We start from the raw sequence: 22,833 nt of genomic DNA on the forward strand, positions 1-22,833 counted from the left end.
TAATCCCCGCGGGCCACGAGGGCCCGTGTATTTTAGCTTTTTGTTTTTTGTCACTCACTACTTAAACATTTAGAAAAGGGCGGCTTGTTTGCCGTGCGTACCGATTCGAACCAGGTGTGTTGCCCCGCTGCCATGCTAGGCGGATTAAGCTACCGTAACACCTTCCTGATGTTGTTTGACCCCTGAGAGAGAGAGAGAGAGAGAGAGAGAGAGAGAGAGAGAGAGAGAGAGAGAGAGAGAGAGAGAGAGAGCGAGAGCGCATGCGAGAGAGAGAGAGAGAGAGAGAGAGAGAGAGAGAAAGAGTGCGAGCCAGTACCACTATCCACCAAGGCCCTGCATCATGCCCTCACATTTCACCCAGCTGCCTGCATCCCTTAAGGATGATGATGTCATTTACGACCTTGAGCTCAACCCCTAAACCTGTATGTATGTCATCCTTCTTTTATTCTGTGAATCTTTGAAGATGGCTGGCACAGATAGCCGGTGCTCTGGCCTGGTGAATGATGAAATCACCGCCTCCCAACATGATAACTGAAACCGGGTGCTTTCTTTGAGAACAAGGACTGTCTGGTGCGCGTTGCCTTGCTGGATGGCTGTGGCAGGGTGTTGGGTTTAACGTCACAGCAGTTAGTACGGTGCAGAGATTCTTGTTTGTGTGTGTGTGTGTGTGTGTGTGTGTGTGTGTGTGTGTGTGTGTGTGCGTGTGTGAGTATGTGTGTGAGTGTGTGTGTGTGTGTGTGTCTGTGTGTGTGTGTGTGTGTGTGTGTGTGTGTGTGTCCCTGTGTGTCAGTGCCTGCGTGCGTGCGTGCATGCATGTGTGTGTGTGTGTGTGTGTGTGTGTGTGTGTGTTTGTGGGGGGTATGAAGTCATCTTGCCCGTGTGAAAAGAAAGTGATAGCTGAGGGGGAGAAGATAGGGGAGAGTGGGGTAGAGTGGGCGGGGGTTTTGTGTATATGCACACTACACCTTGTACCTGTCAAGGGAAATGTCTCGGTGGTCAAGTTTCACCGCAGGTTTCGACAGATAAGAAAACATTTAGAGCTCTGTAAGATGACAGATGCAAAGACTGTCATACTGAAAGAATGTTTCGCTTTGTATTAGGTTACTTTTACTGTTTTGAAAAATGCCTCTATTTACATGGTTCTGGTCTTGTGGAGATGAAACAGATACAGGCATCTTAAAATGTTATTTTTGTGTAAAACCTGTAAACAGAAAACGTGACAACATAGCTTAAGTGGTATGGAGAGGGTTGTTTTGTGATGCTCTAAGAATCAGTAAAACATCAATAACACTTGTAAAAAGAGAAATGGCTGACATTTGTCTGACATCAGTCTCCATATAAGTTACAACAATGATTCAGAACTCCCCAATTAACTTAATAACTGAGTCGTGATGCTCTCACTGAAATAATACACCAAATAAATTATTTTTAGCTTGAGATAAAAAATGTATATCCATTAACCATCCATAATGTTTGTAGATTCTCCTACAGGATGCATTTGAAATTTGTTGGCGTTAACAAAGTATTCATCGCGCTCCTTAACAGTGCTTATGAATTACCCAACGCTTCTTGGCATCTTGAAGATCTTATGTGTCATATTTGTCAAACCCTTTTATCAATGACTTGGTATTGAGTGAACCCTGGAGCCCTGAGGTGAGGCCCACCTCAGGTTAATATAGCTTATAAAAGTGCATGCTTCTCCGCTGACGTGTTCACACACTCACATGGTGGCATGGTCGGAGCCCTGCACCGTTCACAGATCCAGTGTCTTATCGCCTCACCCACAAAAAGCCCCAGCCAATTTTAGGATGACTTCATCGACTATAAAACAATGTGTCAGACAGTCAATGTGCGAGATGCAAAAACAAAAGAGAAACAGGACAAGATGAGGCAAGCAGCAACAATTGACAAAGTTAGTTATAAGACAAAGAGACAAATGATGCATTGCTGTATAGGGTAGGGATTGATCCTAAAAGCAGTTTTCTTTTTAATATAATCTGCAGAGTGTTCTCACAAGTCCAATTGCTGCTGTTAGATTGAGATAGAAAAGCAATATTACAAAGTTTATTCTTATTTACAATAACCTTCAACCCAAACCGTATAACTTAACACCATACCTGAACACTCTGAAGTTTAATAAACGTAACAATACACGGACAAGAGTAATAAAGCCAAAATTGTACCGCATTGAGTTCATTCACCACCATTTCCTCTGCTTTGAAACTGCTTTGACTTCAACCATGGAAAGCCCATCGTCAGCGTACTGTACTATAAAGGTCCTCTGTGTACGACGAGGGCCGCAGCGAAAGCAATCACAAGTCTGCCTCAGGTGGCAATCAGGCCCTATGCGTGGATGAGGTCACTCCGTCATGTGACATCACCACTTCACGTGGTAAATGCGTTCCAGCAGCAGGAAACAATTTCCACATATCAAAGGTTGAAAAAAAACAGGAATGCCTTATTTCTGTCCTCTCTTAAAGTATCAATCACCCTGAGAGGGCGGTTTAACATTTGACCCCTGGACCCATTCCTGTGTCCAAGCTCGGTCCCACCGGCCTTTTATTTGTATTTTTACTGCTGCGCTGCTTTGAGGGCCCGTGATTTATTCCTCTCGTGGAGGAAGTGGTCGTGTTGTACGGTCAGCGCAGCGGCGATGTTGCTCTGCGTTAAGCTCTTCATCCCTCTCTCCGTCCGCTCAGGGCTGCTAAGTGAATCGGGTCATAGTAAGGTAGTCACTGGTTTTATTTTGAAGAGGAAAAGCAGGCAAAAGGGAATGAACGTCTTAAACTTTTTGAGGCTCAATTATTTTTTTTATAGAGTACAATTATGAATCGTTCATTTTTTAACAACTTTCTTAAGAATGTAAGGAAGAATATTCTGGAAGATTGATATTATAAATGTATTTGGTTCTCCATTGTGTAAAATAAAATAAAAAAACATTTTTTCTTTTGTCATACTCATGTCCCACATCAAACAAAGTGAGAAAAGACCAAATCAAATGTTCTTTGCCTTTACATGAAAGGCAGTTGCATGTTGTTTCACATTAAGAGTTGGCGACCCTAATCGTCCCTGAGTCATGTGTTCTCTACTCATATCCAGGTTTGATGCATGGGTAGGTATGATCTCAGTACTAACACCAAACAGGAGAAAATACTTCCAGATCACTGGGATATGGAATATGATGAGACATTTATTTTCAAGTTATACTATCAGGAATAATAATGTAATTTCTCTTAGTCGATACTTTACGTGTGAGATCCATTTTGAACAAGACATGATTCTGTATGATGTTGTGAAAAAAAATAGTAATATAGATTTCCAAAATATGTGTTGTATTATTATAAAAGTAGATTGAATTATGTAAGAAATCCAAACATTTTATTTTTTATTATCCAAATTAATTGAGCACATCTCATCACCAGAGAAAACACCCAAAAATTACTCCATTACAGTTGTGTCCACAAAGCCTACTCATGTAGGAGTAATTCAAGGGTAATTAAATCATCATTATTAAAAGGTATTGAACCATAAATCATCAGCGGGGCTCTGATGTGTCGTCAGCAGCATGCCAGGACAGAGGACTCTTTAAAGGAAGAATTGCGTTCACCATGAACACCATTTGGATGACGTAACATGATTGCGCCTTTGATGGAGGGAAGAGGAGGTGGAGGAGGAGAAGGACAAGGAGGAGAAGGAGGAGGAGGGAGGGGGGGGGAGAAGGAGGAGGAGGGAGGAGGAGAAGGACAAGGAGGAGAAGGAGGAGGGAGAGGGGGGGGAGAAGGAGGAGGAGGGAGGAGGAGGGAGAGGAGGGAGGAGGGAGGAGGAGGGGGAGAAAGGAGAAGGAGGAGAAGGAGAAGGAGGAGGACAAAGAGGAGGGGGGGAGGAGGAGGTTGAGGAAGACGAGGAGGAGGAGAAAGAGGAGAGGGAGAAGGAGGGGACGGGGAGGAGGTGGTGGAGAAGGAGGTGGTGGAGAAGGAGGAGGGGGAGGAGGAGGAGGGGGGTGAGGAGGGGGAGGAGGAGGAGGACAAAGAGGAGGAGGAGAAGAAGGAGAGGCAGGAGGAAGAGGATGAGGGCAAGGAGGGGGAAGAGGAGATGGATGAGGTGGAGGAGGGGGACGAAGAGGAGGAGGGGGAGGCCTACGTCTCAGACGGCATGGGGGATAACAGTTGAGTCTACACGGGACAGGTGGAGATTTCAAGTCCCTCCAGTCTGTTCAGCAACTGTCTCAGATGTTTGAAGAGAACAGGACGAGGTGGGGCGCCCTCGGGGCAGAAAATAGAAAGTGAGCTGCATAATTAAAGTGGTTTGGATGATGACGTGACGCCAGTTGTCTCCTCTGTTGCAGTCAATCCAGAGAGGCCCATGCAATCTCAATGAGCCTGGCCCACACTGCAGTGTAACAGATTGCACAACAAGTGAAGTGTGCTTCGTTATTCCAGAGTGAAGTCTGTTTGGAATGACGGCATCAACATGGTAGCAGAACATTCATGTCTGGACTCGAGCTATAAGGGACAGGCACTATCATTCTGAGTAATATATAATGGGAAATATGGGCTTGTGTAGAGAAACTAGAGAGAGGCTGGCGATGTCAGTAGTTATACAGGCCTGACTGCATTCACTGTAGACTGACACAGTGATAGATGGAACAGGTTGGAGTTTGTTACGTAATCTCAGTCAAACTAAACCTCAAACCAACCTTTGCATTATGAAAAGAGTGCTCACTGATTTTGTGTGTTTTGTGTTGTGTCATATGCTGAATTACATTCTGACAGTAGTCATTCAATTACAATGTCCCTTAAACATTCAGTGTCCCATCTGGGGGTGGAAGACCATCAGTGGTAGGGCTGTTGCTGGTGCAAATCCAAACAGAAATCGCTGTGTGTGTGTGTGTGTGTGTGTGTGTGTGTGTGTGTGTGTGTGTGTGTGTGTGTGCGTGTGTGTGTGTGTGTATGTGTGTAAATTAACCCAAGGCCAAATCCTCTTCCTCGAGAAACCCAAAGAGAGAGGCTCTGTTCATTTAATGGCAGCAAATTAAAGGAAAAAATGTATGATTCAGTCAACTTGCCACAGAGTTAGATCATGTTCTATGACATCATGATCCTGGACGGTTTAATACTGTTGACCTAATTCAGCGGAAGTTGAATTAAGGTTTTGATCATCCAGGGAATATCTCCCGTCTGTACTGACCTTTAGTTAGTTTAAACGTTTTTCTAACTTTTTTGTAGGAATTGGCATATTGACAGTGAGAACACACAAAAGCTAGAGTTATGTTACGGGTTGGATTAACAGACACAGGTACATTGTAACTGGGGGCCGGTTTGTTGAAGTGCTACTACTTCTGTAACCCACTGTCGGACTGCATAATGGAAATAGGCACTTAAAGCCAAGATTAAACACAGAAACCATCTAGTAATATAAAGGTTGGTACCATTAAGTAATCAAGCATGTCAGGGCGAGTATACAGACTTGGAGAATAGCAGCGATATCGTTTTAGACTAAAATCATTTTTTTAAATGTAATGATGAAATCATCAACATGGGCACAGAAACTCCGCTCAAAAGAGAAAATAATACATGAAGCAAAAATGCTCCCTATATATTTATTGGTTTATTTCGCCTCTGGGTTCATTTTACCGTCCATTATAACAACACTTAGAGGTTTTATATGCAATGGGGAAGGGAAGGTTAACCAAATGTGCCATTCCAAAGCAGGGCCTGTATTTTTGCTTTGCCGCAAAGCATTGCAAAGCTCTTCCATCACTGGGCCCTACCCCCTGAAATACAGAACAACAGTTGGTGCTTGCAGTTGTTTTTCAACTTGCCCAAGTAATGCCGCAGTTGGGTGACTCCTGTTCCCGCTGTCACGCGTAACAACAGACAGACGCCACATGTCGCCCGGCCATAAAGTTTGAGAATACACCCTGCTCTGCTAATGTGTCCAAACGTCGCTCAGCAGGCCTCGGAGCTGGAGCGGTGCGATGTGTGCGTGGGCTAACAGGTGGGGTAGGATGACGCTGTTGTTTTCCAAGCCTAAGAGATAATCAGACTTTCCCTTGAGCTGGTATTAGCTTTCTCTTCACTGCAGACAGGGAGACTTTTATTGTGTTGATAATATTGATGACTTTAGTTGAAAGTACGTTTTGGAATGGTGTAGATCTCTCGATGATTTCTAGAAAGCTTGAAAGCTTCTTCTTATTTCAGAACATTTCTATTTATATAGGAGACATCACAGAGAGACCTTATCACTCCATATACTGTACTCTTTATCCTAATCATGATTGTTTGGTAAACAAGAAAGTGAATGACCATTAAATCATGTTGCAGAGCGCATTGTAAATAGATAAAGGCCACCTTGTGTAGTGTCGTTATTAAGTATAGGCCTTTTGTATGTTTGTAGAATTTAGTTTTCATTTTCTCCATGAAAACCCCAGGTATTAAGTATTCATCAACTGTTCTAAAAAGAGTGAGGTGCATTATAAACATTATGTAACACTACTCCTAAACCAACCACTCCTAAACTAACAAAACATAGAAGCTTCATTGCTCGTTCCTTCACGCAACATTTTTGCAGTGCCAATGACTTTAGTATTTTTTTTCTTGATCTTCAAACCTATGCTGCCTGACTTTACTGCAGTCTAGTATTCCGACTGTCCATCTTCATTTTCCAAAATGAGCACTTCTGTGGTGGCTGTGATCTATATGCTGTACCAGCGTCGGCCAATGGGCAGCCACAGCGGCACAGCTGTCGTTTTGGGCAGCCGCAAACACAATCTCCCCATTGTGCATGACCTGCAGCTGGCATGTGAGCGGAATGCCTACAGACACACACACACACACACACACACACACACACACACACACACACACACACACACACACAGACAGACAGACAGACAGACAGACAGACAGACAGACAGACAGACAGACAGACAGACAGACAGACAGACAGACAGACACACACACACACACACACACACACAATGAATCAATCAGAGGCAGCCTCTTAGTTGACCAGACCTGGGGAGCCTTACAGGCATATCCTGGGCAGCTGTAAAGTGTCCGTGGAGGACCGCAGGACCTAATCCATTTACTGTGCTCTCTGCTCCTACACTCAGACACTCACATTTCAGAGCTAGATGATCATTCTCAGCCCCCACACCCCCCTTTTGTAATTTGAACCTTATGCAAGCCGTCAAAATGCATGATGGGTTATATAACAATGGTAGGATGTAAACAGTGGACTAAGACAGCAGAATAGTCAACAGTACAATTGACTAACAACAAATGGCCAAACAGTAAAAGCTAATCAAATAACTCAATAACAAGTGAGCAATATTGCACATTATAGAACATCCAAAATTAAAAAGTCTACTACAAAAAAAAGTCTACGTAAAAAAGTATACTTGTACGCCTGTTATTGATCTCAGCATTATTCAAATATTTTCTAAATCCTGGGGGTGGGAAAGATTCTCCGAGCAGCTTGGATCTGTCACTCCTCTGGTGCGCTCTGAGTCCCCCCTGTCCCCCGAAGGGAGGCAATAGAAGGTGTATTTACAAGCGCTGTAAACTACATCATGAATCAATAAAATGTTTTTTTATTGCAGTGTGGGAAAACGTGTAAGTGTGTCGGTGTATTAAATTAGAAGTCGAATAAAACGGCCAAAAAGAAATCGAAAAACCTCAATGATCCTGTAGAGGCCTTTCTGCATGGTGAGAGAATGTAATGGCGTAACGAAAGACAAGCACAAAGGAAACGATGCGACAGCAAGGAAAATAAAGATTATTAATTTGTCAGTACATTAAGGTTTGCCATCGAATCATTTGTGATTGATCAGTAACCACTTTCTGGGCCCTGTGTGAATGATGCTTTGTGAGGCTTTATATCTTGAATATGCTTAAGTATAATTACTCATCTGTGAGTGCATAGCAAAAAGTGCTCGTAATTAGAAGGCAGGATGAGACAGACGCGGCAGTGGTTGGGCAATGGGCAACAAAAAGTGCTCATTGTGATGATGTGATTGAAATCCTAAAATGTATAGCACACTGCTCTCTACTGCTGCTCATGGCGTACTGCACCGACGGGCGAGTGTTTGAGTGGCGCTGTCTTAGGTGAAACTCTCTGGCCCACGTGGCTGACTGCACACAGTAAACAAGTGGGGGAAACCCCTTCCAGCAGGTCTAAACTTTGTATAATTAGCATTTTTTGCATTTTTAATACATTTTGAAACAAATCAGTAGCTCACATTTTGCTACAGAAAAATCTCACAAAAAAACAAATATTAATTATTATTATTATTATTACTAACAATATTGAACGAATTGATCACAAATAACCTATGAAACTTTTTTTTTTTACCGAAAAGTTATAGTTAAAATAATATATTCTAAACTTTAAAGATGATATTTTGCAACGCGGGCCCACAGCCAATCAGCGAGGGCGCTCGTTGTGGGCGCGCAGCCAATCAGCGAGGGCGCTCGTTGTGGGCGCGCAGCCAATCAACGATGGGCGTTCCCGCCGCTACGTCACCAGGGCCAGGCGAAGACTGGCGCGGCATCGCTCCTGCTTTAGCTAACACTGGCTTCAAACCACCGCGACGCCGACTGTATCTTATGGTAATGTACTTTTATTATCACGGTGCTTTGTCACTCACCCGGGGATCATTGTGTGTACCGCTGGGGCACGTTCGAGGGGTGTGAGTTAACGTGCCAGTCCGCTTGTGTTCACTGGACGTATAGCTAAAGCTAGTGGAGACTAGCTATTAACGTTAGCCTGTGCTAGCGACGCCTTCCCATTGAGGAAAGTTGGTGTCCGAGACGTTTTGTTTTTTCCAGTGTTGTAATATGTTGGTGTTCATAGTTTATAGGGGTCATGATGCATCATGTCGGTAGGTTGTTTGTTGGTCGGTTTATGAACATCATAGTAGTGTGACGGTGGAGCGTGGTACACGGGTCTCCTCTCCTTCATGGGTCTCCTCTCCTCCACCTTACCCTGTCACTTATTAAGACACCATAATAGTAGTGTGAAGTTGGCCGAGGAGGAGCGTGGCACACGGGTCTCCTACTCCACGTTACCCTGTCATTAAGCTGTCTGGCTTCATCCACCTGACACCAGCGGTGTCCAAACACCAGCACACATGTCGGTGCTTATTTACTAGTTGCATCCACCCAGGAGCTCCGTGGTACACCAGACAATTAGTTCTGCTGTGCATGACTCCGTCCTCAGGGATGATTTGCTGCTGTCTGGAAATAGACCAGACTGCTAGTGGTCCTCCTGAGGGTCTATATTGAATGGCAAACTGAAGGCTAGAGGTCAGGGTGACGTTGGCTCGGTGTGATCTGGTACTCAACAGAGCATCAACACTAGACCGTCTGTGCTCTTTTTGTACAGACCAGTACAAAAGTTTCCTTCTCGAGTCGCACAGTAATTGGTAAATCAGTTTGACGTGAAGATAGCAGAAACGTTTCCATGTAGTATTCATGGGGAGGGTTCATGTTTTTTGACTTTCTAATTATAGGACGTTTGTAACGCAAGAGGGGAGGGGATAAGCTGCAGCAAAGACAGAAGACAGAGCGGAGTGATAGGTGTGGTTCTAATCACCTCCTAAAATACTCTCCCTGCACAGATAATACAAGGGGCTGTCAGCAGCAGCAGAGCTCAGTCAATCATACCCCCCAGAGAACAAAAACGCTGCCCTTTGGCATCCCACCTAATCTCCCTTTCTCTGGCATCAGTTCCACAATTCTCCTATACACACAGAGCCAGCCCTTTCACTCATAGCCTCCTCCACTGTGATTTGTGCACCCAGGGTCTTGACTGCGTCTGTGTCTCCATGGAGCCCGGGCAGGCCAGACGGTGATGGTCTAAGAGAGTGTCTGGGGCACGGAGGTGCTTGCTCCTGGGGATGTTGCGCTGGACGGTGCACCTGGAAGGAGGGCCGCGGAGAGTCAACCATGCCGCTGTGGCGGTTGGGCACAAGGTGTACTCCTTCGGGGGCTACTGCTCCGGGGAGGACTACGAGACGCTGAGGCAGATAGACGTGCACGTGTTCAACTCCGGTGAGTGGCTCCGAGCTTCTTGTAAATCGTACTTTATTAGCTTGAATCTCGTTTCAGTATTGAACTGTGTAGCCCTATCTATCTATCTATCTATCTATCTATCTATCTATCTATCTATCTATCTATCTATCTATCTATCTATCTATCTATCTATCTATCTATCTATCTATCTATCTATCTATCTATCTATCTATCTATCTATCTATCTATCTACAGATAGATATAAATATAGATCTGTCTGTTGTACATTAACACTTCATAACTGTTTAAACTATATATGGAGTAGGTGCGTTAGGATATTTATTGATCCCCTGTGGTCATATTTTTTTCATTACTTTGTTTTCTATGTAGATATAAAAACAAGTCTTGTAGTCTCCTGACTTGACTCTGAAATGGCGGGTACTTACTAATCCCCAACCCTACAACTCTCCACACACGTCATCAGCCTTGCATAGAATTGTAACACTATTTAGCAGGTGTTGAGGACCCTACTAACATGGTACATAGCCTGACTGCTCACTTTCTTTGCCAAGACGTGATTCATTTCATGAACTTTGTTTTTCAACCTTCTCCAACCAACTCTAACCTCCCTGCTACCATCATTTTTAATATATTGAAATGGAAATGTTGTTTACCTATTGTAATGCACCTATGTTATGATGGATCCGTTCTCCAAGCCTTTATATTTTGTAAGCTCATAGTAAAAAAAAAAAAAAATTGAAAATGTAAGACAAAATATGTTAATTCATTAGTTTGGTGCAACACTGGTCTAATACAGGCCGGCATGCACTTCAGGCAAGACATCTGCGCCGTGAGTTTGATTTACCTGTAAAACACAACTGGAAAGTAAAGAAGGTGCTAACAATACTAGTATGTCTTATCTAAATGCTTCAGTTTATTTAACTGGATGAACCTGTTCCCCTTAAAACAAGTTTGTGCTTGCTTTGTGAGGCCTTATGCAAGACATAGCGTCTACTTACTACCTGTGTCCACTGCCCCACCCCAATGTTGTTCCCCAATGTTATTCTTTCCAGAACAAAAGAGACTTTTAGACTTTAGCGTTTGGGGTATCCCCCCCCCCCAGTATAAAGCCCAAGACATGATGCACAAAATACTTTTTAACTAATGAAAGCAACCTTGTTCATTGACTGTAACGTAAGAAAATGACTCGGGCTTAAATTTCAGCGTGGGTTTGCCAGTATTGCGCATATTTTTTTAAATCCCGCAATTTAGGCCAGCATAATGCGGGACAATCCCGCACAAATTTCACTTTGTTGTTTGATCAATTTATAAGAATTTGAATCTATTGACTTCACTTGACGAACCATCTTCCGATTTCGGTACGGTAATTTCAGAGCGGGATTGAGGGTATTGCACAATTGGTACACATTCATGGTACATCAGGATACTGATGTGACTAAGAAAGGAGAGGGAGAATCTAATAAGACTGTATATAGTTAAGAAAATAAGTCAGCAACTACGGTTTCCATTGTAGATGTAAAAGGACAGTTAATGAATTCATTGAAAACAAAGTGTTTGATTTCTTCTTTTCTTCATTTTTCAACTGAGCAAAGATAAACCAGATGACAAGAGTACAGTACACAGTTTATAGTCAATAATAGCACATGAGGACATTTGAATAAGGAATTTAATGAAGAGAATGAAGAAGTTAGTGTTGGGGGCCAAATGTAATTAAGCTTGCAAGTAGTATCCCTCCAAACTTTAAAAATCCCCCTATGTGGAGCTCTTAAGGGGGGTATCCCCCCCATTAAAAAAAAATAAATTAATTAAATTGAAGTCCTGCTGGACTGTCTACAAGGGCTGCTGTGGTGGCCAATGTAGCTCATGTGTTTTAGAAAGCTGTATTGATGTTAGTCTCTTGTCCTCCACTCTGTGTGCACACACAGTATCTCTGCGCTGGATGAAGCTGCCCCCAGTGAGGACTGCAGGGAGAGAGCACACACGAGAAGGGCCCTACATGCGCTACGGTCACACAGCTGTGCTGCTGGAAGACATCATCTACATCTGGGGGGGGCGGAATGACACGGAGGGCGCCTGCAATGTGCTCTATGCATTTGACGTCAGTAAGTACCCATACCTGCACCTTGTCCCCCTTTGGTGTGTGTGCGGCGGCGTCTGCTCCAACTGCCAGACACCTGGTTTATGTCGTGGTCGTCGTTTGAAATGGGATGCAGGAGGACGCAGGTGTTTTCTACCCTAGTCGCTTCCGCCACAGGTTGTTGAAATGTGGTATCGCTTTCCGCCTGACACAAATAAATTGCTGCTCTGTTTTACGACTTTAAGGACACATCTGGTTAAACGGCGAGATGCCTCTCCTCTCACGTAACGCACGTAATTTGTGGTCCCCAGACACCCACAGATGGTTCACACCCAAGATCTCGGGGACCGTTCCCGGGGCGAGAGACGGCCACTCTGCCTGCATCCTGGGGAAGGCTATGTATATATTTGGAGGATACGAGCAGCTGGTCAGTTTACTGCCTTATCCCTCTCTACACCACCCCCCCACGGCCTTGAAATATTTAGTTTAATAGCCCCACTCTTCTCGTTTCCCCTAGGCGGACTGCTTCTCCAATGACATCCACAAGCTGGACACCACCTCCATGGTCTGGACCTTAATCAATGCCAGAGTGAGTCACCAACACGGGTGTAGTTGGGGTTAAAGATAGAGTGGTACCGATACCAGTGTCCGAAATTCCTCTGATACTGCCTAAAATGCAGTATCAGGTATCGAGAGTACACAAGTTTATGTGCCGATCCGCCACCATCACGTAATTTACTACACAGGCAAAGAACATCACAAACAATATGCTGTTATGCTGCGTTCGTTAATGGTCGGAGGTGTAAAGTCAGAATGGAAAACACGTCATCTCCGACCTACGTGCGACCTCAAGCTCCCAAGTCGGAAAAACTTACTTAATATATACCTGTATACTCGGTATCGGCTGAAACCCAAGTTCAGGAATCTGTATTGGGAAAGAAAAAATGGTATCGGAACATCTCTAGTTAAAGTTTTTATTTAATACAATGCAGTGAATTCAGATACAAGTCCTCCAGGAGTAGAGATACATGTCCTTCAGGACCAGTGGTTACGCGTCCTGCTCTGGGATGCCTACAGAAGGCCGCGGCTCTAATGATGTTAAAGTCACTTGTGGTAGTGAAGTGAAGCCACTTTGCGCTAAGCTCAGCCCGGGGACACTTGCGTTTCTAACAGTCTGTTCACACAACACAACAGTCATTGCTAGGAGGGAATCGTTGCGTGTCAGGTTCCCATCAATCAGCAGCAGGCTTGGGAGACCTTCGGCCGCGGCCAGTGGACTCAATGCTACAGACGTGGTTAGTGGTCGCACCACGAGGCCGGAGGCACTTCGCAGTAATGCAGCGATCTGGGAGACGGCCAAGAACCCAAAGCCCAGCCGGGGATTATGCACCCTCCCCTTTTAGGTAATGGGATGACGATCACATGATGATTAGTGAAAGAAATACATAGATGTATGGTTCCCTCAACCATTCTTGTTCCCGCCCGGCTTTAGTTTTAGATCGGATAAAATGTTTTTCGTCAAGCAGATTACTGTATTCTGGCTGTAGAAAGATTGGGCTCTGGGTCTGGCCCATGAACACAAGTCGTATTATTAGGTTGTTTATATGTGGTGGTGGTTTCAGATTTCCTATGCAAAACAACATATTTTTAACAACATTTAAAAAAACGATCACGTTGCAGCAATGATTTGGAGCACATAGTCGCAATATCATATAGCACATACAGAAAAATTAAAATAATATAGATATAATAATATAGATATAATATAGATATACAATACTTGTGCTTTGTGGTTTTCTTTAAGTGACGCAATCTAATCTAGATGCATGTTATAAAGTTGGCACAGTCGGCATGACTGCCTGACTCCATTACAAAGGTACATTTCCTATCGCAGTACTTCTGAAGTTAAAGAGCCCTTACTCCGAAGAGGATTTGGCAGCACGTTCTGGCCGGATTTAAAGGCACGTGAAAGGGCTGTTCCATGGCTAAATACCAGTTGCATTCAAAAAATGCCATTGGCTCTCAAGTGTCTCAACCACTTTTTACTAGGCTGCTATTCAGAGAGTGGGCTAAATGTGTTGTTTGAGGAGGAGCCCTAGAGCAGTATGTATCCAGGAAGGTTTATCTTGCATTGCATTCTTATTTTAACCACGTAATCGTAAACTAGAGATGTTCATGATGTTGTTCATGATGATGTTCAGTCGACTTGTTGACTAGTTGTTGTTGCGCTTGCCAGTAGGTAGGGCTGTGCAATTAATCAAATTTTGATCACGATTTCGATTCTTGGGTCAAACGATCTCCAAATTAATAAAATCGAGTTGGGACGATTCTTTTGAAAAATTAATATGTGATGATTCTGTGATGATTCTGAAGTTCAAGACAAGTTCATTTCAGTGAGTTCTGAGTATGATGGGCCAGGCCAGGCCAGTCCTTCCAGCCTTAATCCATTACTGGATCAATTTACAAAATGCAATTTGTTGAGTGTCGTTTACAAAAAACGTTAGTTTAAAAATGTGTCAGTGCACTAAACACGAGAAAGTTAATTTAAGTTTATTTAAGTTGTTCTGTCTTATTTGATTTTCTAGTATATTTATTTCATTCATTGAAAGTTTTATAGAAATTACAGAACAGCTGGATACATATTTATTTGTACATTATTTCCAATTTGAACATTTTCTATTTTTTTATTTGAACATTTTGTGTAGTTTAAGAATTTGGTAAACTCTGTTAGAGTGAGTTTTTTTTTGCAGAAATGCCGAATAAATGCATTTTATTTTCAAACTCAAAAAGAATCGTTTGAAGAATCGTGATTTCAATCTTGACCAAAAAAATCGGGATTTTCATTTTTTCCAAAATCGAGCAGCCCTACCAGTAGGTGAATACTTGTCAGTTAAACGTTTTTTTTTTCTCTTCTCTTTATAGGAGATAAGTGCACTATTGCTAGAAATACGCTTTTAAGAATGAAGTGCATGTAGTTTTCCAAAACAGAATCATCAGTCTAATAATTTCATTTAATCTCATAATTCTAAACAGCGGACTCGTTACGCTACGGGCAACTTGTCAATCAAAAGACCATCACCAGGCATTTCATCAGACCAGCCGCCAATCAACCCCCGTCCCCCTGTCTGTCTGTCTGTCTGTCTGTCTGTCAGCAGTCAGGGTCAGGTGCGCTCAGTCAAAAGCTGCATTATAATTAGGCCTAGATACATGACAATAACCACGTCAGTGTGAACGACCACGTAGGGGGTTGAACTGCGAGGCTGTGCACACATCTTGGCACTCCGGACGGGCATCACAGAAATGTCAATGAATTCAGTCCGTCTCACAGAAGAGAAACCGCAAGCCAACAGATTTTATTTACTTGCGTCTTAACCTTTTTACCGAGTTCGAGCAAAGGGAGGCTTGCTTGCCCTCGGTATCCAGAGTGGATTGATCAAATAAATCAGAAGAGGGAAAAAATCGAACCACGTTCCTTCTTCTTCCCAGACAAATATTTATTTAGGATGATTATTTTGATTTTAACTTCCAAAAATAGACAACAGCTGTTTTTCTTTTGCTTGGACTAGTCAACAAACATCCGGGAAATGGGTTGTAAGGAACATGCCCATCGTAAACACTAATGGCATTTGACAAATCCCTTGTATTTACACTCATGATCCACCAGAGGGCACTGTGTATCTATAGTTGTGGCTCTGTCTCCTGCAGGGTGCTCCAGCACGCTGGAGAGACTTCCACTCGGCCACCATCATCGGAACAAAGATGTTTGTATTTGGGGGGAGAGCGGACCGCTTTGGCCCCTTCCACTCCAACAACGAGATCTACTGCAACAAGATCAAAGTGTTTGACACCGAGACCAACTGCTGGCTGAGCAGCGCCTCTGCCCAGCCGCTGCCTGAAGGACGCAGGAGTCATTCAGCATGTAAGAGGGAGAGACGCGCACAAGGACGTTCTCACACACAGACACACACGGACACTCAAACAGACGGGTACACTCATAAGGACACACATACACACATACACACATACATACATACACACACACACACACACACAGCGTCTTCTATGTAGCATTTGATGAAGTGACTCATTCTTCTTTCTCACTCAATTTTATTCTCAAGTCTCTACCTTGAACCCAAGCCTCATTATGTCCTCCAAGTCCTCTCTCTTCTGTGCACCCATCCAAAGCCATCCGGTACAAAGCCAAAGAGCTCACGTCTTTCCTTCCCTGTGTTTCCATTCAGTTTCCTACAACGGAGAGCTGTTCATATTTGGGGGCTACAACGCGCGTCTGGACCGGCACTTCAGCGACCTCTGGAAGTTCAACCCAGGTGAGACTTACTGTTTACGGACCAGATGTCAGATGGTTCCACGCCACCGCCCTGGTTCTGAATAGAGATGTTCCAATACCATTTTCGCCTTTCGATACTGAAGGGTTCTACTACGATGACAGCAATGTATAGTCGGTTTCCCCAATGTCAACTCAGAACTAGATAATTTACATTTATAATCTCTAATTATAATAATACATTTGTATTCTTGTAGTTAAGCGTGAGCTTCCATGTTTTTCCGACTTGCTAGCTGAAACATAAGTGGGTTGGAGACACACTTCCCATTCCGACTTTCCACCTCCGACCATTAATGAACGCTAGGGGTGTAACGATACTCATTCGTATCCTCAATTGTATTTTATGTATTTTCATTTGTGTTAGGCATTTGTTTGATACAATTGAATAAATCAAATCAAAATACAATTGTTTAATAAAAATAAAATAATAAAAACTGCTGTACCGAAAAACATACCGAACCGTGACTTAAAAACCGAGGTACGTACCGAATCGTGACTTTTGTGTATCGTTACACCCCTAATGAACACAGCATAACACCACTCGTGTTTGGGATGCTCTTCGCCTGTGTAGGAAATGAGCTAGTCATGTGATGTGTCGGATCGGCGCATAGACTTACGTACTCACCGATACCCAATACTGCATTTTAGGCAGTATCTGAGGAATTTCCAGTACTGGTATCAGAACTCTAGTTCTGAAGCTACCTCTCGCTGCTGCTGCTGCTGCTGCTTCTGCCACTAATCTTATCTTCCCTTATGGCTATTACACTGAGATCTGTGCACCAGTCGACCACCTTCCCTGTTCCCCCCCTCTGTGCCGGAGTTTGGGATGACTCTGTGCAGAGATACACCCCAAGCCTGCTTGTGCTGGTACCGGCTTGACCCAGTTTCCTCCCTCCTGCTTCGGGAGAGTGCCACCCCCCCTCATCCCTGCTCCTACATTTTGCATCGCTGTCACTCTCATCAGATAGGCTGTCTGCTGCTGCCTGTGTGTCTGTTGTTGTTTTTTTGTTAGTTTGTTTAAGTTATGCAGAGTAAGGAGTGCAGATGTCCTGTGTTGCCAGAGGGGATGTGGATGTCTTTCTGTCTCTAAGGCCTCTTTCTTGGCAGCATGGAGTTGAGCAAATCCCTTGACGTGGGATTACTGGTGTCAGCCGGTATATTTTAAAATCAAAATGTACAACTTTTATTTTGAAGGGATAAAAAAAAAAACATTGCCGAAGGTCAAACTATTTGGTAATGGGATAAGAAAAAAAATTGCAGCACTCACATGCTATAATTCTTTATTATAAGTGATTATGCCGGGCGGATGCCTGAAGCATATTTGCAAGCAGCTCTGCCACCTGCGCCGATGATAAGTCCACTGCATTGGCTGGGAGGGAAACTTATGAAATGGCCCTATTCGGTTTAGTTGCTATGATACGAAGCTGAAAGTACAGTTCTGTGCTTTGAGGAACACCCCCGTGGTTTTGTTTAACGTGGAGTCCTGTGGACTGCTGGTGACCAAACTCTTTGTGACTCCAGTAATCAGGTGTGGGTCCAGTAATGAGGACTCTTGAGCCAGCTGCACCACACTGGGCAGCCGTGCAATATATTGGGGCGTATGTGCCAATCTGGTTAAACAGCGTGGCATTAATACCACACTAAACAAGCCATTTAGTTCCCCTCGTTGTTCGGTGTGCACCTGTGCTCACATTTGAAGCTTATGAAATGAGAAATGAAAAAAAACTTTTCACGGCTGTAACTCATACTCCGACACATACATATATTTGACCAGCGGCTGTCGGCACGTTAAAAGCCGTCCACCAGATGGAGGCAACTCACTCGCGGTGTTTCCATAGCGATGAGATGACGCCGTGGAGGCTGAGTGTGGAGTGCTTCAGCCGTAATGGAACTTAAGGGAGACGCGTGTGTCATCACTCATACTCCAGCTGAAGGGGAAGAGGGGGGAGGAAGGGGGTCATCTACACAACAATCCGTCACTCTATCCTTGGGGTCCGGTGTTCTTTAGGAGGTGATTTAAGAACAATCCTCAATGAACTGGAGGCTCAATAGTAAATAGGGGACAGGTTCATTAAATGATGAGTTGGTCAGTATTTTATATAAAGGCCTGGACAGCCACCAGCGCTGTTTGAGTACCCTCGCCACAATAAGACCAGTCCGGTGCAGGGCAGGCCTAGGCATGTTGTCAGTGTTGTCTCGGAGGTCATTTCCATTCTTAACTCTCATTCTGTGTCTGTCTCTGAACCACAGAGGGCTTCTCCTGGAAGAAGGTGGAGCCCAGGGGGAAAGGCCCGTGTCCGCGCAGGAGACAGTGCTGCTGCATGGTGGGAGATCGCATTGTTCTCTTCGGAGGAACCAGGTGAGGGAGTCCTGAAGTCTGGACCACTGTGTCCCCCAAATCACAACTGATCCTCAATGACATCAATGTTTCTTGTAACAGAGGAGCACATTCATAGTTTACCAATTGGTATGATTATTTGTGTTCTATTCGATTTTATTTGTATAGCCCTTAATCAAAGGTACAGTCTCAAAGGGCGTAACGGGTCATATATTTATGAATCTTTGTTTTGATATCACTTTGAGAGGACTCTGCTGCGGTTTTACCCCCAAAGAATCTCACATCTCCACCTCACACGGGAGTGAAAGCCGAACCAGAGCACAGCCGTTTTGCCACCCCATGTTTTCCAGGGCATTAACCTCTCTCATCTTATCTGGCACTACGGCCCATGATGACAGTAGTGTCTCCATAAAGCACAAAGGCTGAGGAGGAACGCAACATCCTGTGTAGTTTTAACTGCGTGTACCAAGTGTCCTTTCACCATGGCCTGAGAAGACTCTGGCCCCTGTAGACGGCAGCCTGCGCTATCTCCAGCCTGGGCTGTAAGACGGTAGCTCTGAGTGGTGGGGGGGCGGGGGGGGGGGGGGGGTTGATTGGCTGCTGATCAGATGATATCAGCTTGGGGACGGTCCTCTGATAGACCAGTAGCCGGTATTGTAACGAGATAGTTAGCGCAGTAAGCATGGACCCAAATCATGTCTGAGAGCCGGGGCTACTGTTATCAGGATGGCGTTATCACCCGAGCCCCCCCCCCCGCTGAGCTAACCTGATAGCGCGGTTGAGGGGGTCTGTGGATAAGGGTTCCCCCTGAGCCTCGACATGTCTCTCGGCCATCGAAGGGCCCCTCGAGGGCTCCGGCCCTTGCGGGGGCCCGAACTGCGTCTCCCGCTCCGCTGGGCAGCGGGGCTCTGGGAGCGTGGCACTGTAATACACAAGACGTGCTGCTCACCTCAGGAGCTGTTCTGCCTCAGCACATCCATCTCGGGCCCATCCAGCACACCCCTCGTTTTTATGGAGCATATTTTTACATTGACCTTTAAGCGGAGTGAGTAAGAATGCTCATTTATGAGGGTGATTTCCATGCATAAATCACCCTGAGAAGTTCATGACAGCGTTTCCCCATTTTGAAACTCTCTGCAGAATAAATGATGCTGCTTGAGGTTCACTATTTTCAAACAAGAGTGGGAAATTGGCCACTTCAGTGAGCCGCCTAAAGAAATTTTGTGATGCAGTGTGGGGCAGAGAAGAGACGTGTTTGTTTGTTTGCTTATGACTGCGGATGGCAGAGCTCCGATCCTAGGGTCTTCTCCCTGGGATTAGGCCAGGACTCTCTCGCAGGAGTCCTGGTATCCTGTCCCCAGCAGATAGACCCGGGAATGAGGAGAGGCTGGGGAGGGAGGGAGGGAGGGAGGGAGGGGGGGGGGCGAGGCGGGGGACGGATGGATGGATGGAGCCGTCTGTGCGGAGGAAAACACTACGGCACCGGCTGAATCACTTTCTTGAAGAGCAGGCAAACCACAGAGAAAATTCAGATTGATTGTTTTAAAAGACATTATGCAGACCCCCCGTCATTGATTTTGGCTTTGCCTGCACTTATTGTCCTCGCGCATAATCCAATATGCTAATTAATGGTGTTTTAGACTTTGAAAGTGTTCCCAAATTGAAGGTTAATGAAGTATTTGAAACAAAAAAGCCTAATGTTTCTTATGTTTCTTTTATTCCGTGAAGGGTGGACGGTCTGCTATGTTTACGAGCGCTAATGGCGCTGAGCTGGGGTTTATTAGGTTAACAGTAGGGTGGCGGCGGGGGTTTCTTTAACTGCTGTTGTTTTAACTGAGTCGTTGAGGAAGTGAGGGCTTGTCCAGCACGTCTTTTGCCACTCTGTGTCTACGGTAAGACTTTGTTTCCTGTCCACTGTACACCAGCCTGCACAGTGGGATCCCTGGCAGTCAACCCACACCACCAGCCCTCCTGTATGGAGTCACCAGTGGACCAGTGTGTGGTTGTTGTTGTTTACCTAGGGACACACATAAGCCTCTTACACACAGGAACGGCCATAGCCATGCGTAGGCCTAGGGTGCCCCTCCCCCACTGGTTAGAACGAACCTCCTCATTAAAATAACAAGCCTGTGAATCAAATGTATTCTATATAGTCCACCGATACAGCTTCAATCAGTACAGTGTACTTTTTTTCAGTTACTCTATAGGAACACTATGTCCATGGCAACAAACTCCTCTTTGTGTTTCTTTCTGTGTGCGGGGCCCAGCTAATTAAAAAGTCTCAAGCCTTATCTGTATGTCTCAATGAAACTGATGAACGTTGGCACTGCCCTTGGTGAGTTACCCACCAGACATCTGGCTTGTGTTCTTTACGGCGCACGGTATTGAGGCCGTCCAGGAAAGGGTGTTTAAATTGATAGCCGCATGGCCCGCACCCTTGTTTTCCTGAGAGGGCCGGCCCTTCACTCTGATGCACAGCAGAACCCCTCTGTCCATCCTTATTCCCACTTGATGATATTTGTTTTAGCCGCAGGAATTTGGTGGCTGATAATTTATTGTCCGACGGAAGTAAATGCAAGGAAAATACAATTGGAGGCCCTGTCCTCCTTTTCAGGTTTTATGTGATTGCGAAGTGAAGAGCGAATTTGTGGAGTTTTATTTTACGAGTGGTAATTGTAAATAAAACATTTAAATCATATATTCTCTTGGCTCCGAGATTGACCCAGATCCTCGTGTCTTCCTTGACCAGCTGGGTTCAAGGGAATCCTTGATGCCTATGTTTATGTTGCACATTGCCCACAGTGTTGCATGTTTGCAATAGTTAATTAGTCCAATTTTGTGTGTAGTGTGCATGTTCTTAGGTGTGTGTGTGTCTGTGCGTGCACGTTCATGCGTGCGTAAGAAAGACACTGGACATTTGTGACAGTCTATTCAGTGCCACTTAAACCAATGTAAACACCCCTGCTGGGCGGCAGATAGGCGTGAAATTCTGCCCTTTCTCTGATTTATGACCTCGGGGATCACGTTCTCTCCCGCTCTCTCACGGAGGGCAGCCTGACCCCCCCTAACCCCCCTACCCCCACCCCACCCCCGGCCCCTCTGCTACACTCATTTGCAAGGACCTGCTCACTGCCCCATGAAGGACGAGCCAAGCATGAGTGACTCCACCTGCACTGACCTTCACCTGCCTGTTGAGGAAACACAGGGTCCCCTCAACACGCTGTCTCTGAGTCACTCGTGCTTTCACTCACCAGCTAAGGAGGATACTATTCTTTAATAACACACTTTTTTGGCATCCATCTCTGCTGCTGGGTGATTCGCTCATTAAGACCACTAATAAATGTCGAGTTAAGTGCCTGCAGTCCCCCAGTCTCGTGTTAGCTTTCTCTTCTGGCTGTGTACCACAGCACCTGAATACATTATGACCTAGGGCTGGTGAAATAATGCGTGTTTAGCAGTGGGGAGGCTGGTGTGGCTGGGTCCAGAATGGTGGCCAATTAGTATGCTGGAAGCATACTATTTGATTACCAAATCAAATACTGCTGCAGTGTGTTGGGTTTAGTGGCATCTAGTGGTGAGGTTGATTGCAGCCAACAGAGTAATATTCCCCCACCCCCCCCACCTCACCTCTTCCTTTCTAACCATGTAGGAGAAGCTACGGTTGGCTGTACTGACCTGTAAGAGGCCAGTAGTATTTCCAAAATTATCGTCAGCGACAACATCGAGTAGCCAAGAGTCAAGTGATGAGGTTCATTGATCCATTTATCGATTGTATTCAGTCTGTAAAACTTTAGGTCATAGCTTACAAGTAAGAGAGCAATTATGATTAAAACCGCATCCTCTCCAGAGCGGTTCTTGGCTACTGTAGAAACATGGCGGTCTCTGTAGAAGAGCACCCTCTCCCTATGGTGCTATACAGGGTTCATTTGTAGGTGATGAAAACTAAATTCTTATTTTCATGGATGACACACTAATTAAAACACATTTATGAATATTATATTCCATTTTCGCAGAGTCTGTTTCCTGAAATGTGACT

At 44.8% G+C, this 22,833-nt stretch overlaps 1 protein-coding gene across 2 annotated transcripts in view; it reads left to right on the forward strand.

The window, feature by feature from the left end:
- The first annotated feature begins 8,529 nt into the window (after positions 1–8,529).
- The window catches only part of klhdc3 (kelch domain containing 3), a 28,833-nt gene continuing 14,529 nt past the window's right edge, over positions 8,530–22,833 (forward strand). For both annotated transcript variants that reach the window (XR_014636652.1, XM_084470257.1), the window contains exons 1-8: positions 8,530–8,612; positions 9,806–10,055; positions 11,963–12,139; positions 12,426–12,541; positions 12,632–12,703; positions 15,820–16,033; positions 16,356–16,442; positions 18,710–18,818. Coding sequence is in view for 1 of the 2 variants with exons in the window: in XM_084470257.1 (XP_084326383.1) it covers positions 9,902–10,055; positions 11,963–12,139; positions 12,426–12,541; positions 12,632–12,703; positions 15,820–16,033; positions 16,356–16,442; positions 18,710–18,818 (929 nt within the window). In the remaining variant the exon portion in view is untranslated. The remainder of the gene's footprint in view (positions 8,613–9,805; positions 10,056–11,962; positions 12,140–12,425; positions 12,542–12,631; positions 12,704–15,819; positions 16,034–16,355; positions 16,443–18,709; positions 18,819–22,833) is intronic.

Source organism: Micromesistius poutassou (assembly GCF_964030765.1).
Source record: "Micromesistius poutassou genome assembly, chromosome: 7".
Taxonomy (NCBI): Eukaryota; Metazoa; Chordata; class Actinopteri; order Gadiformes; family Gadidae; genus Micromesistius; species Micromesistius poutassou.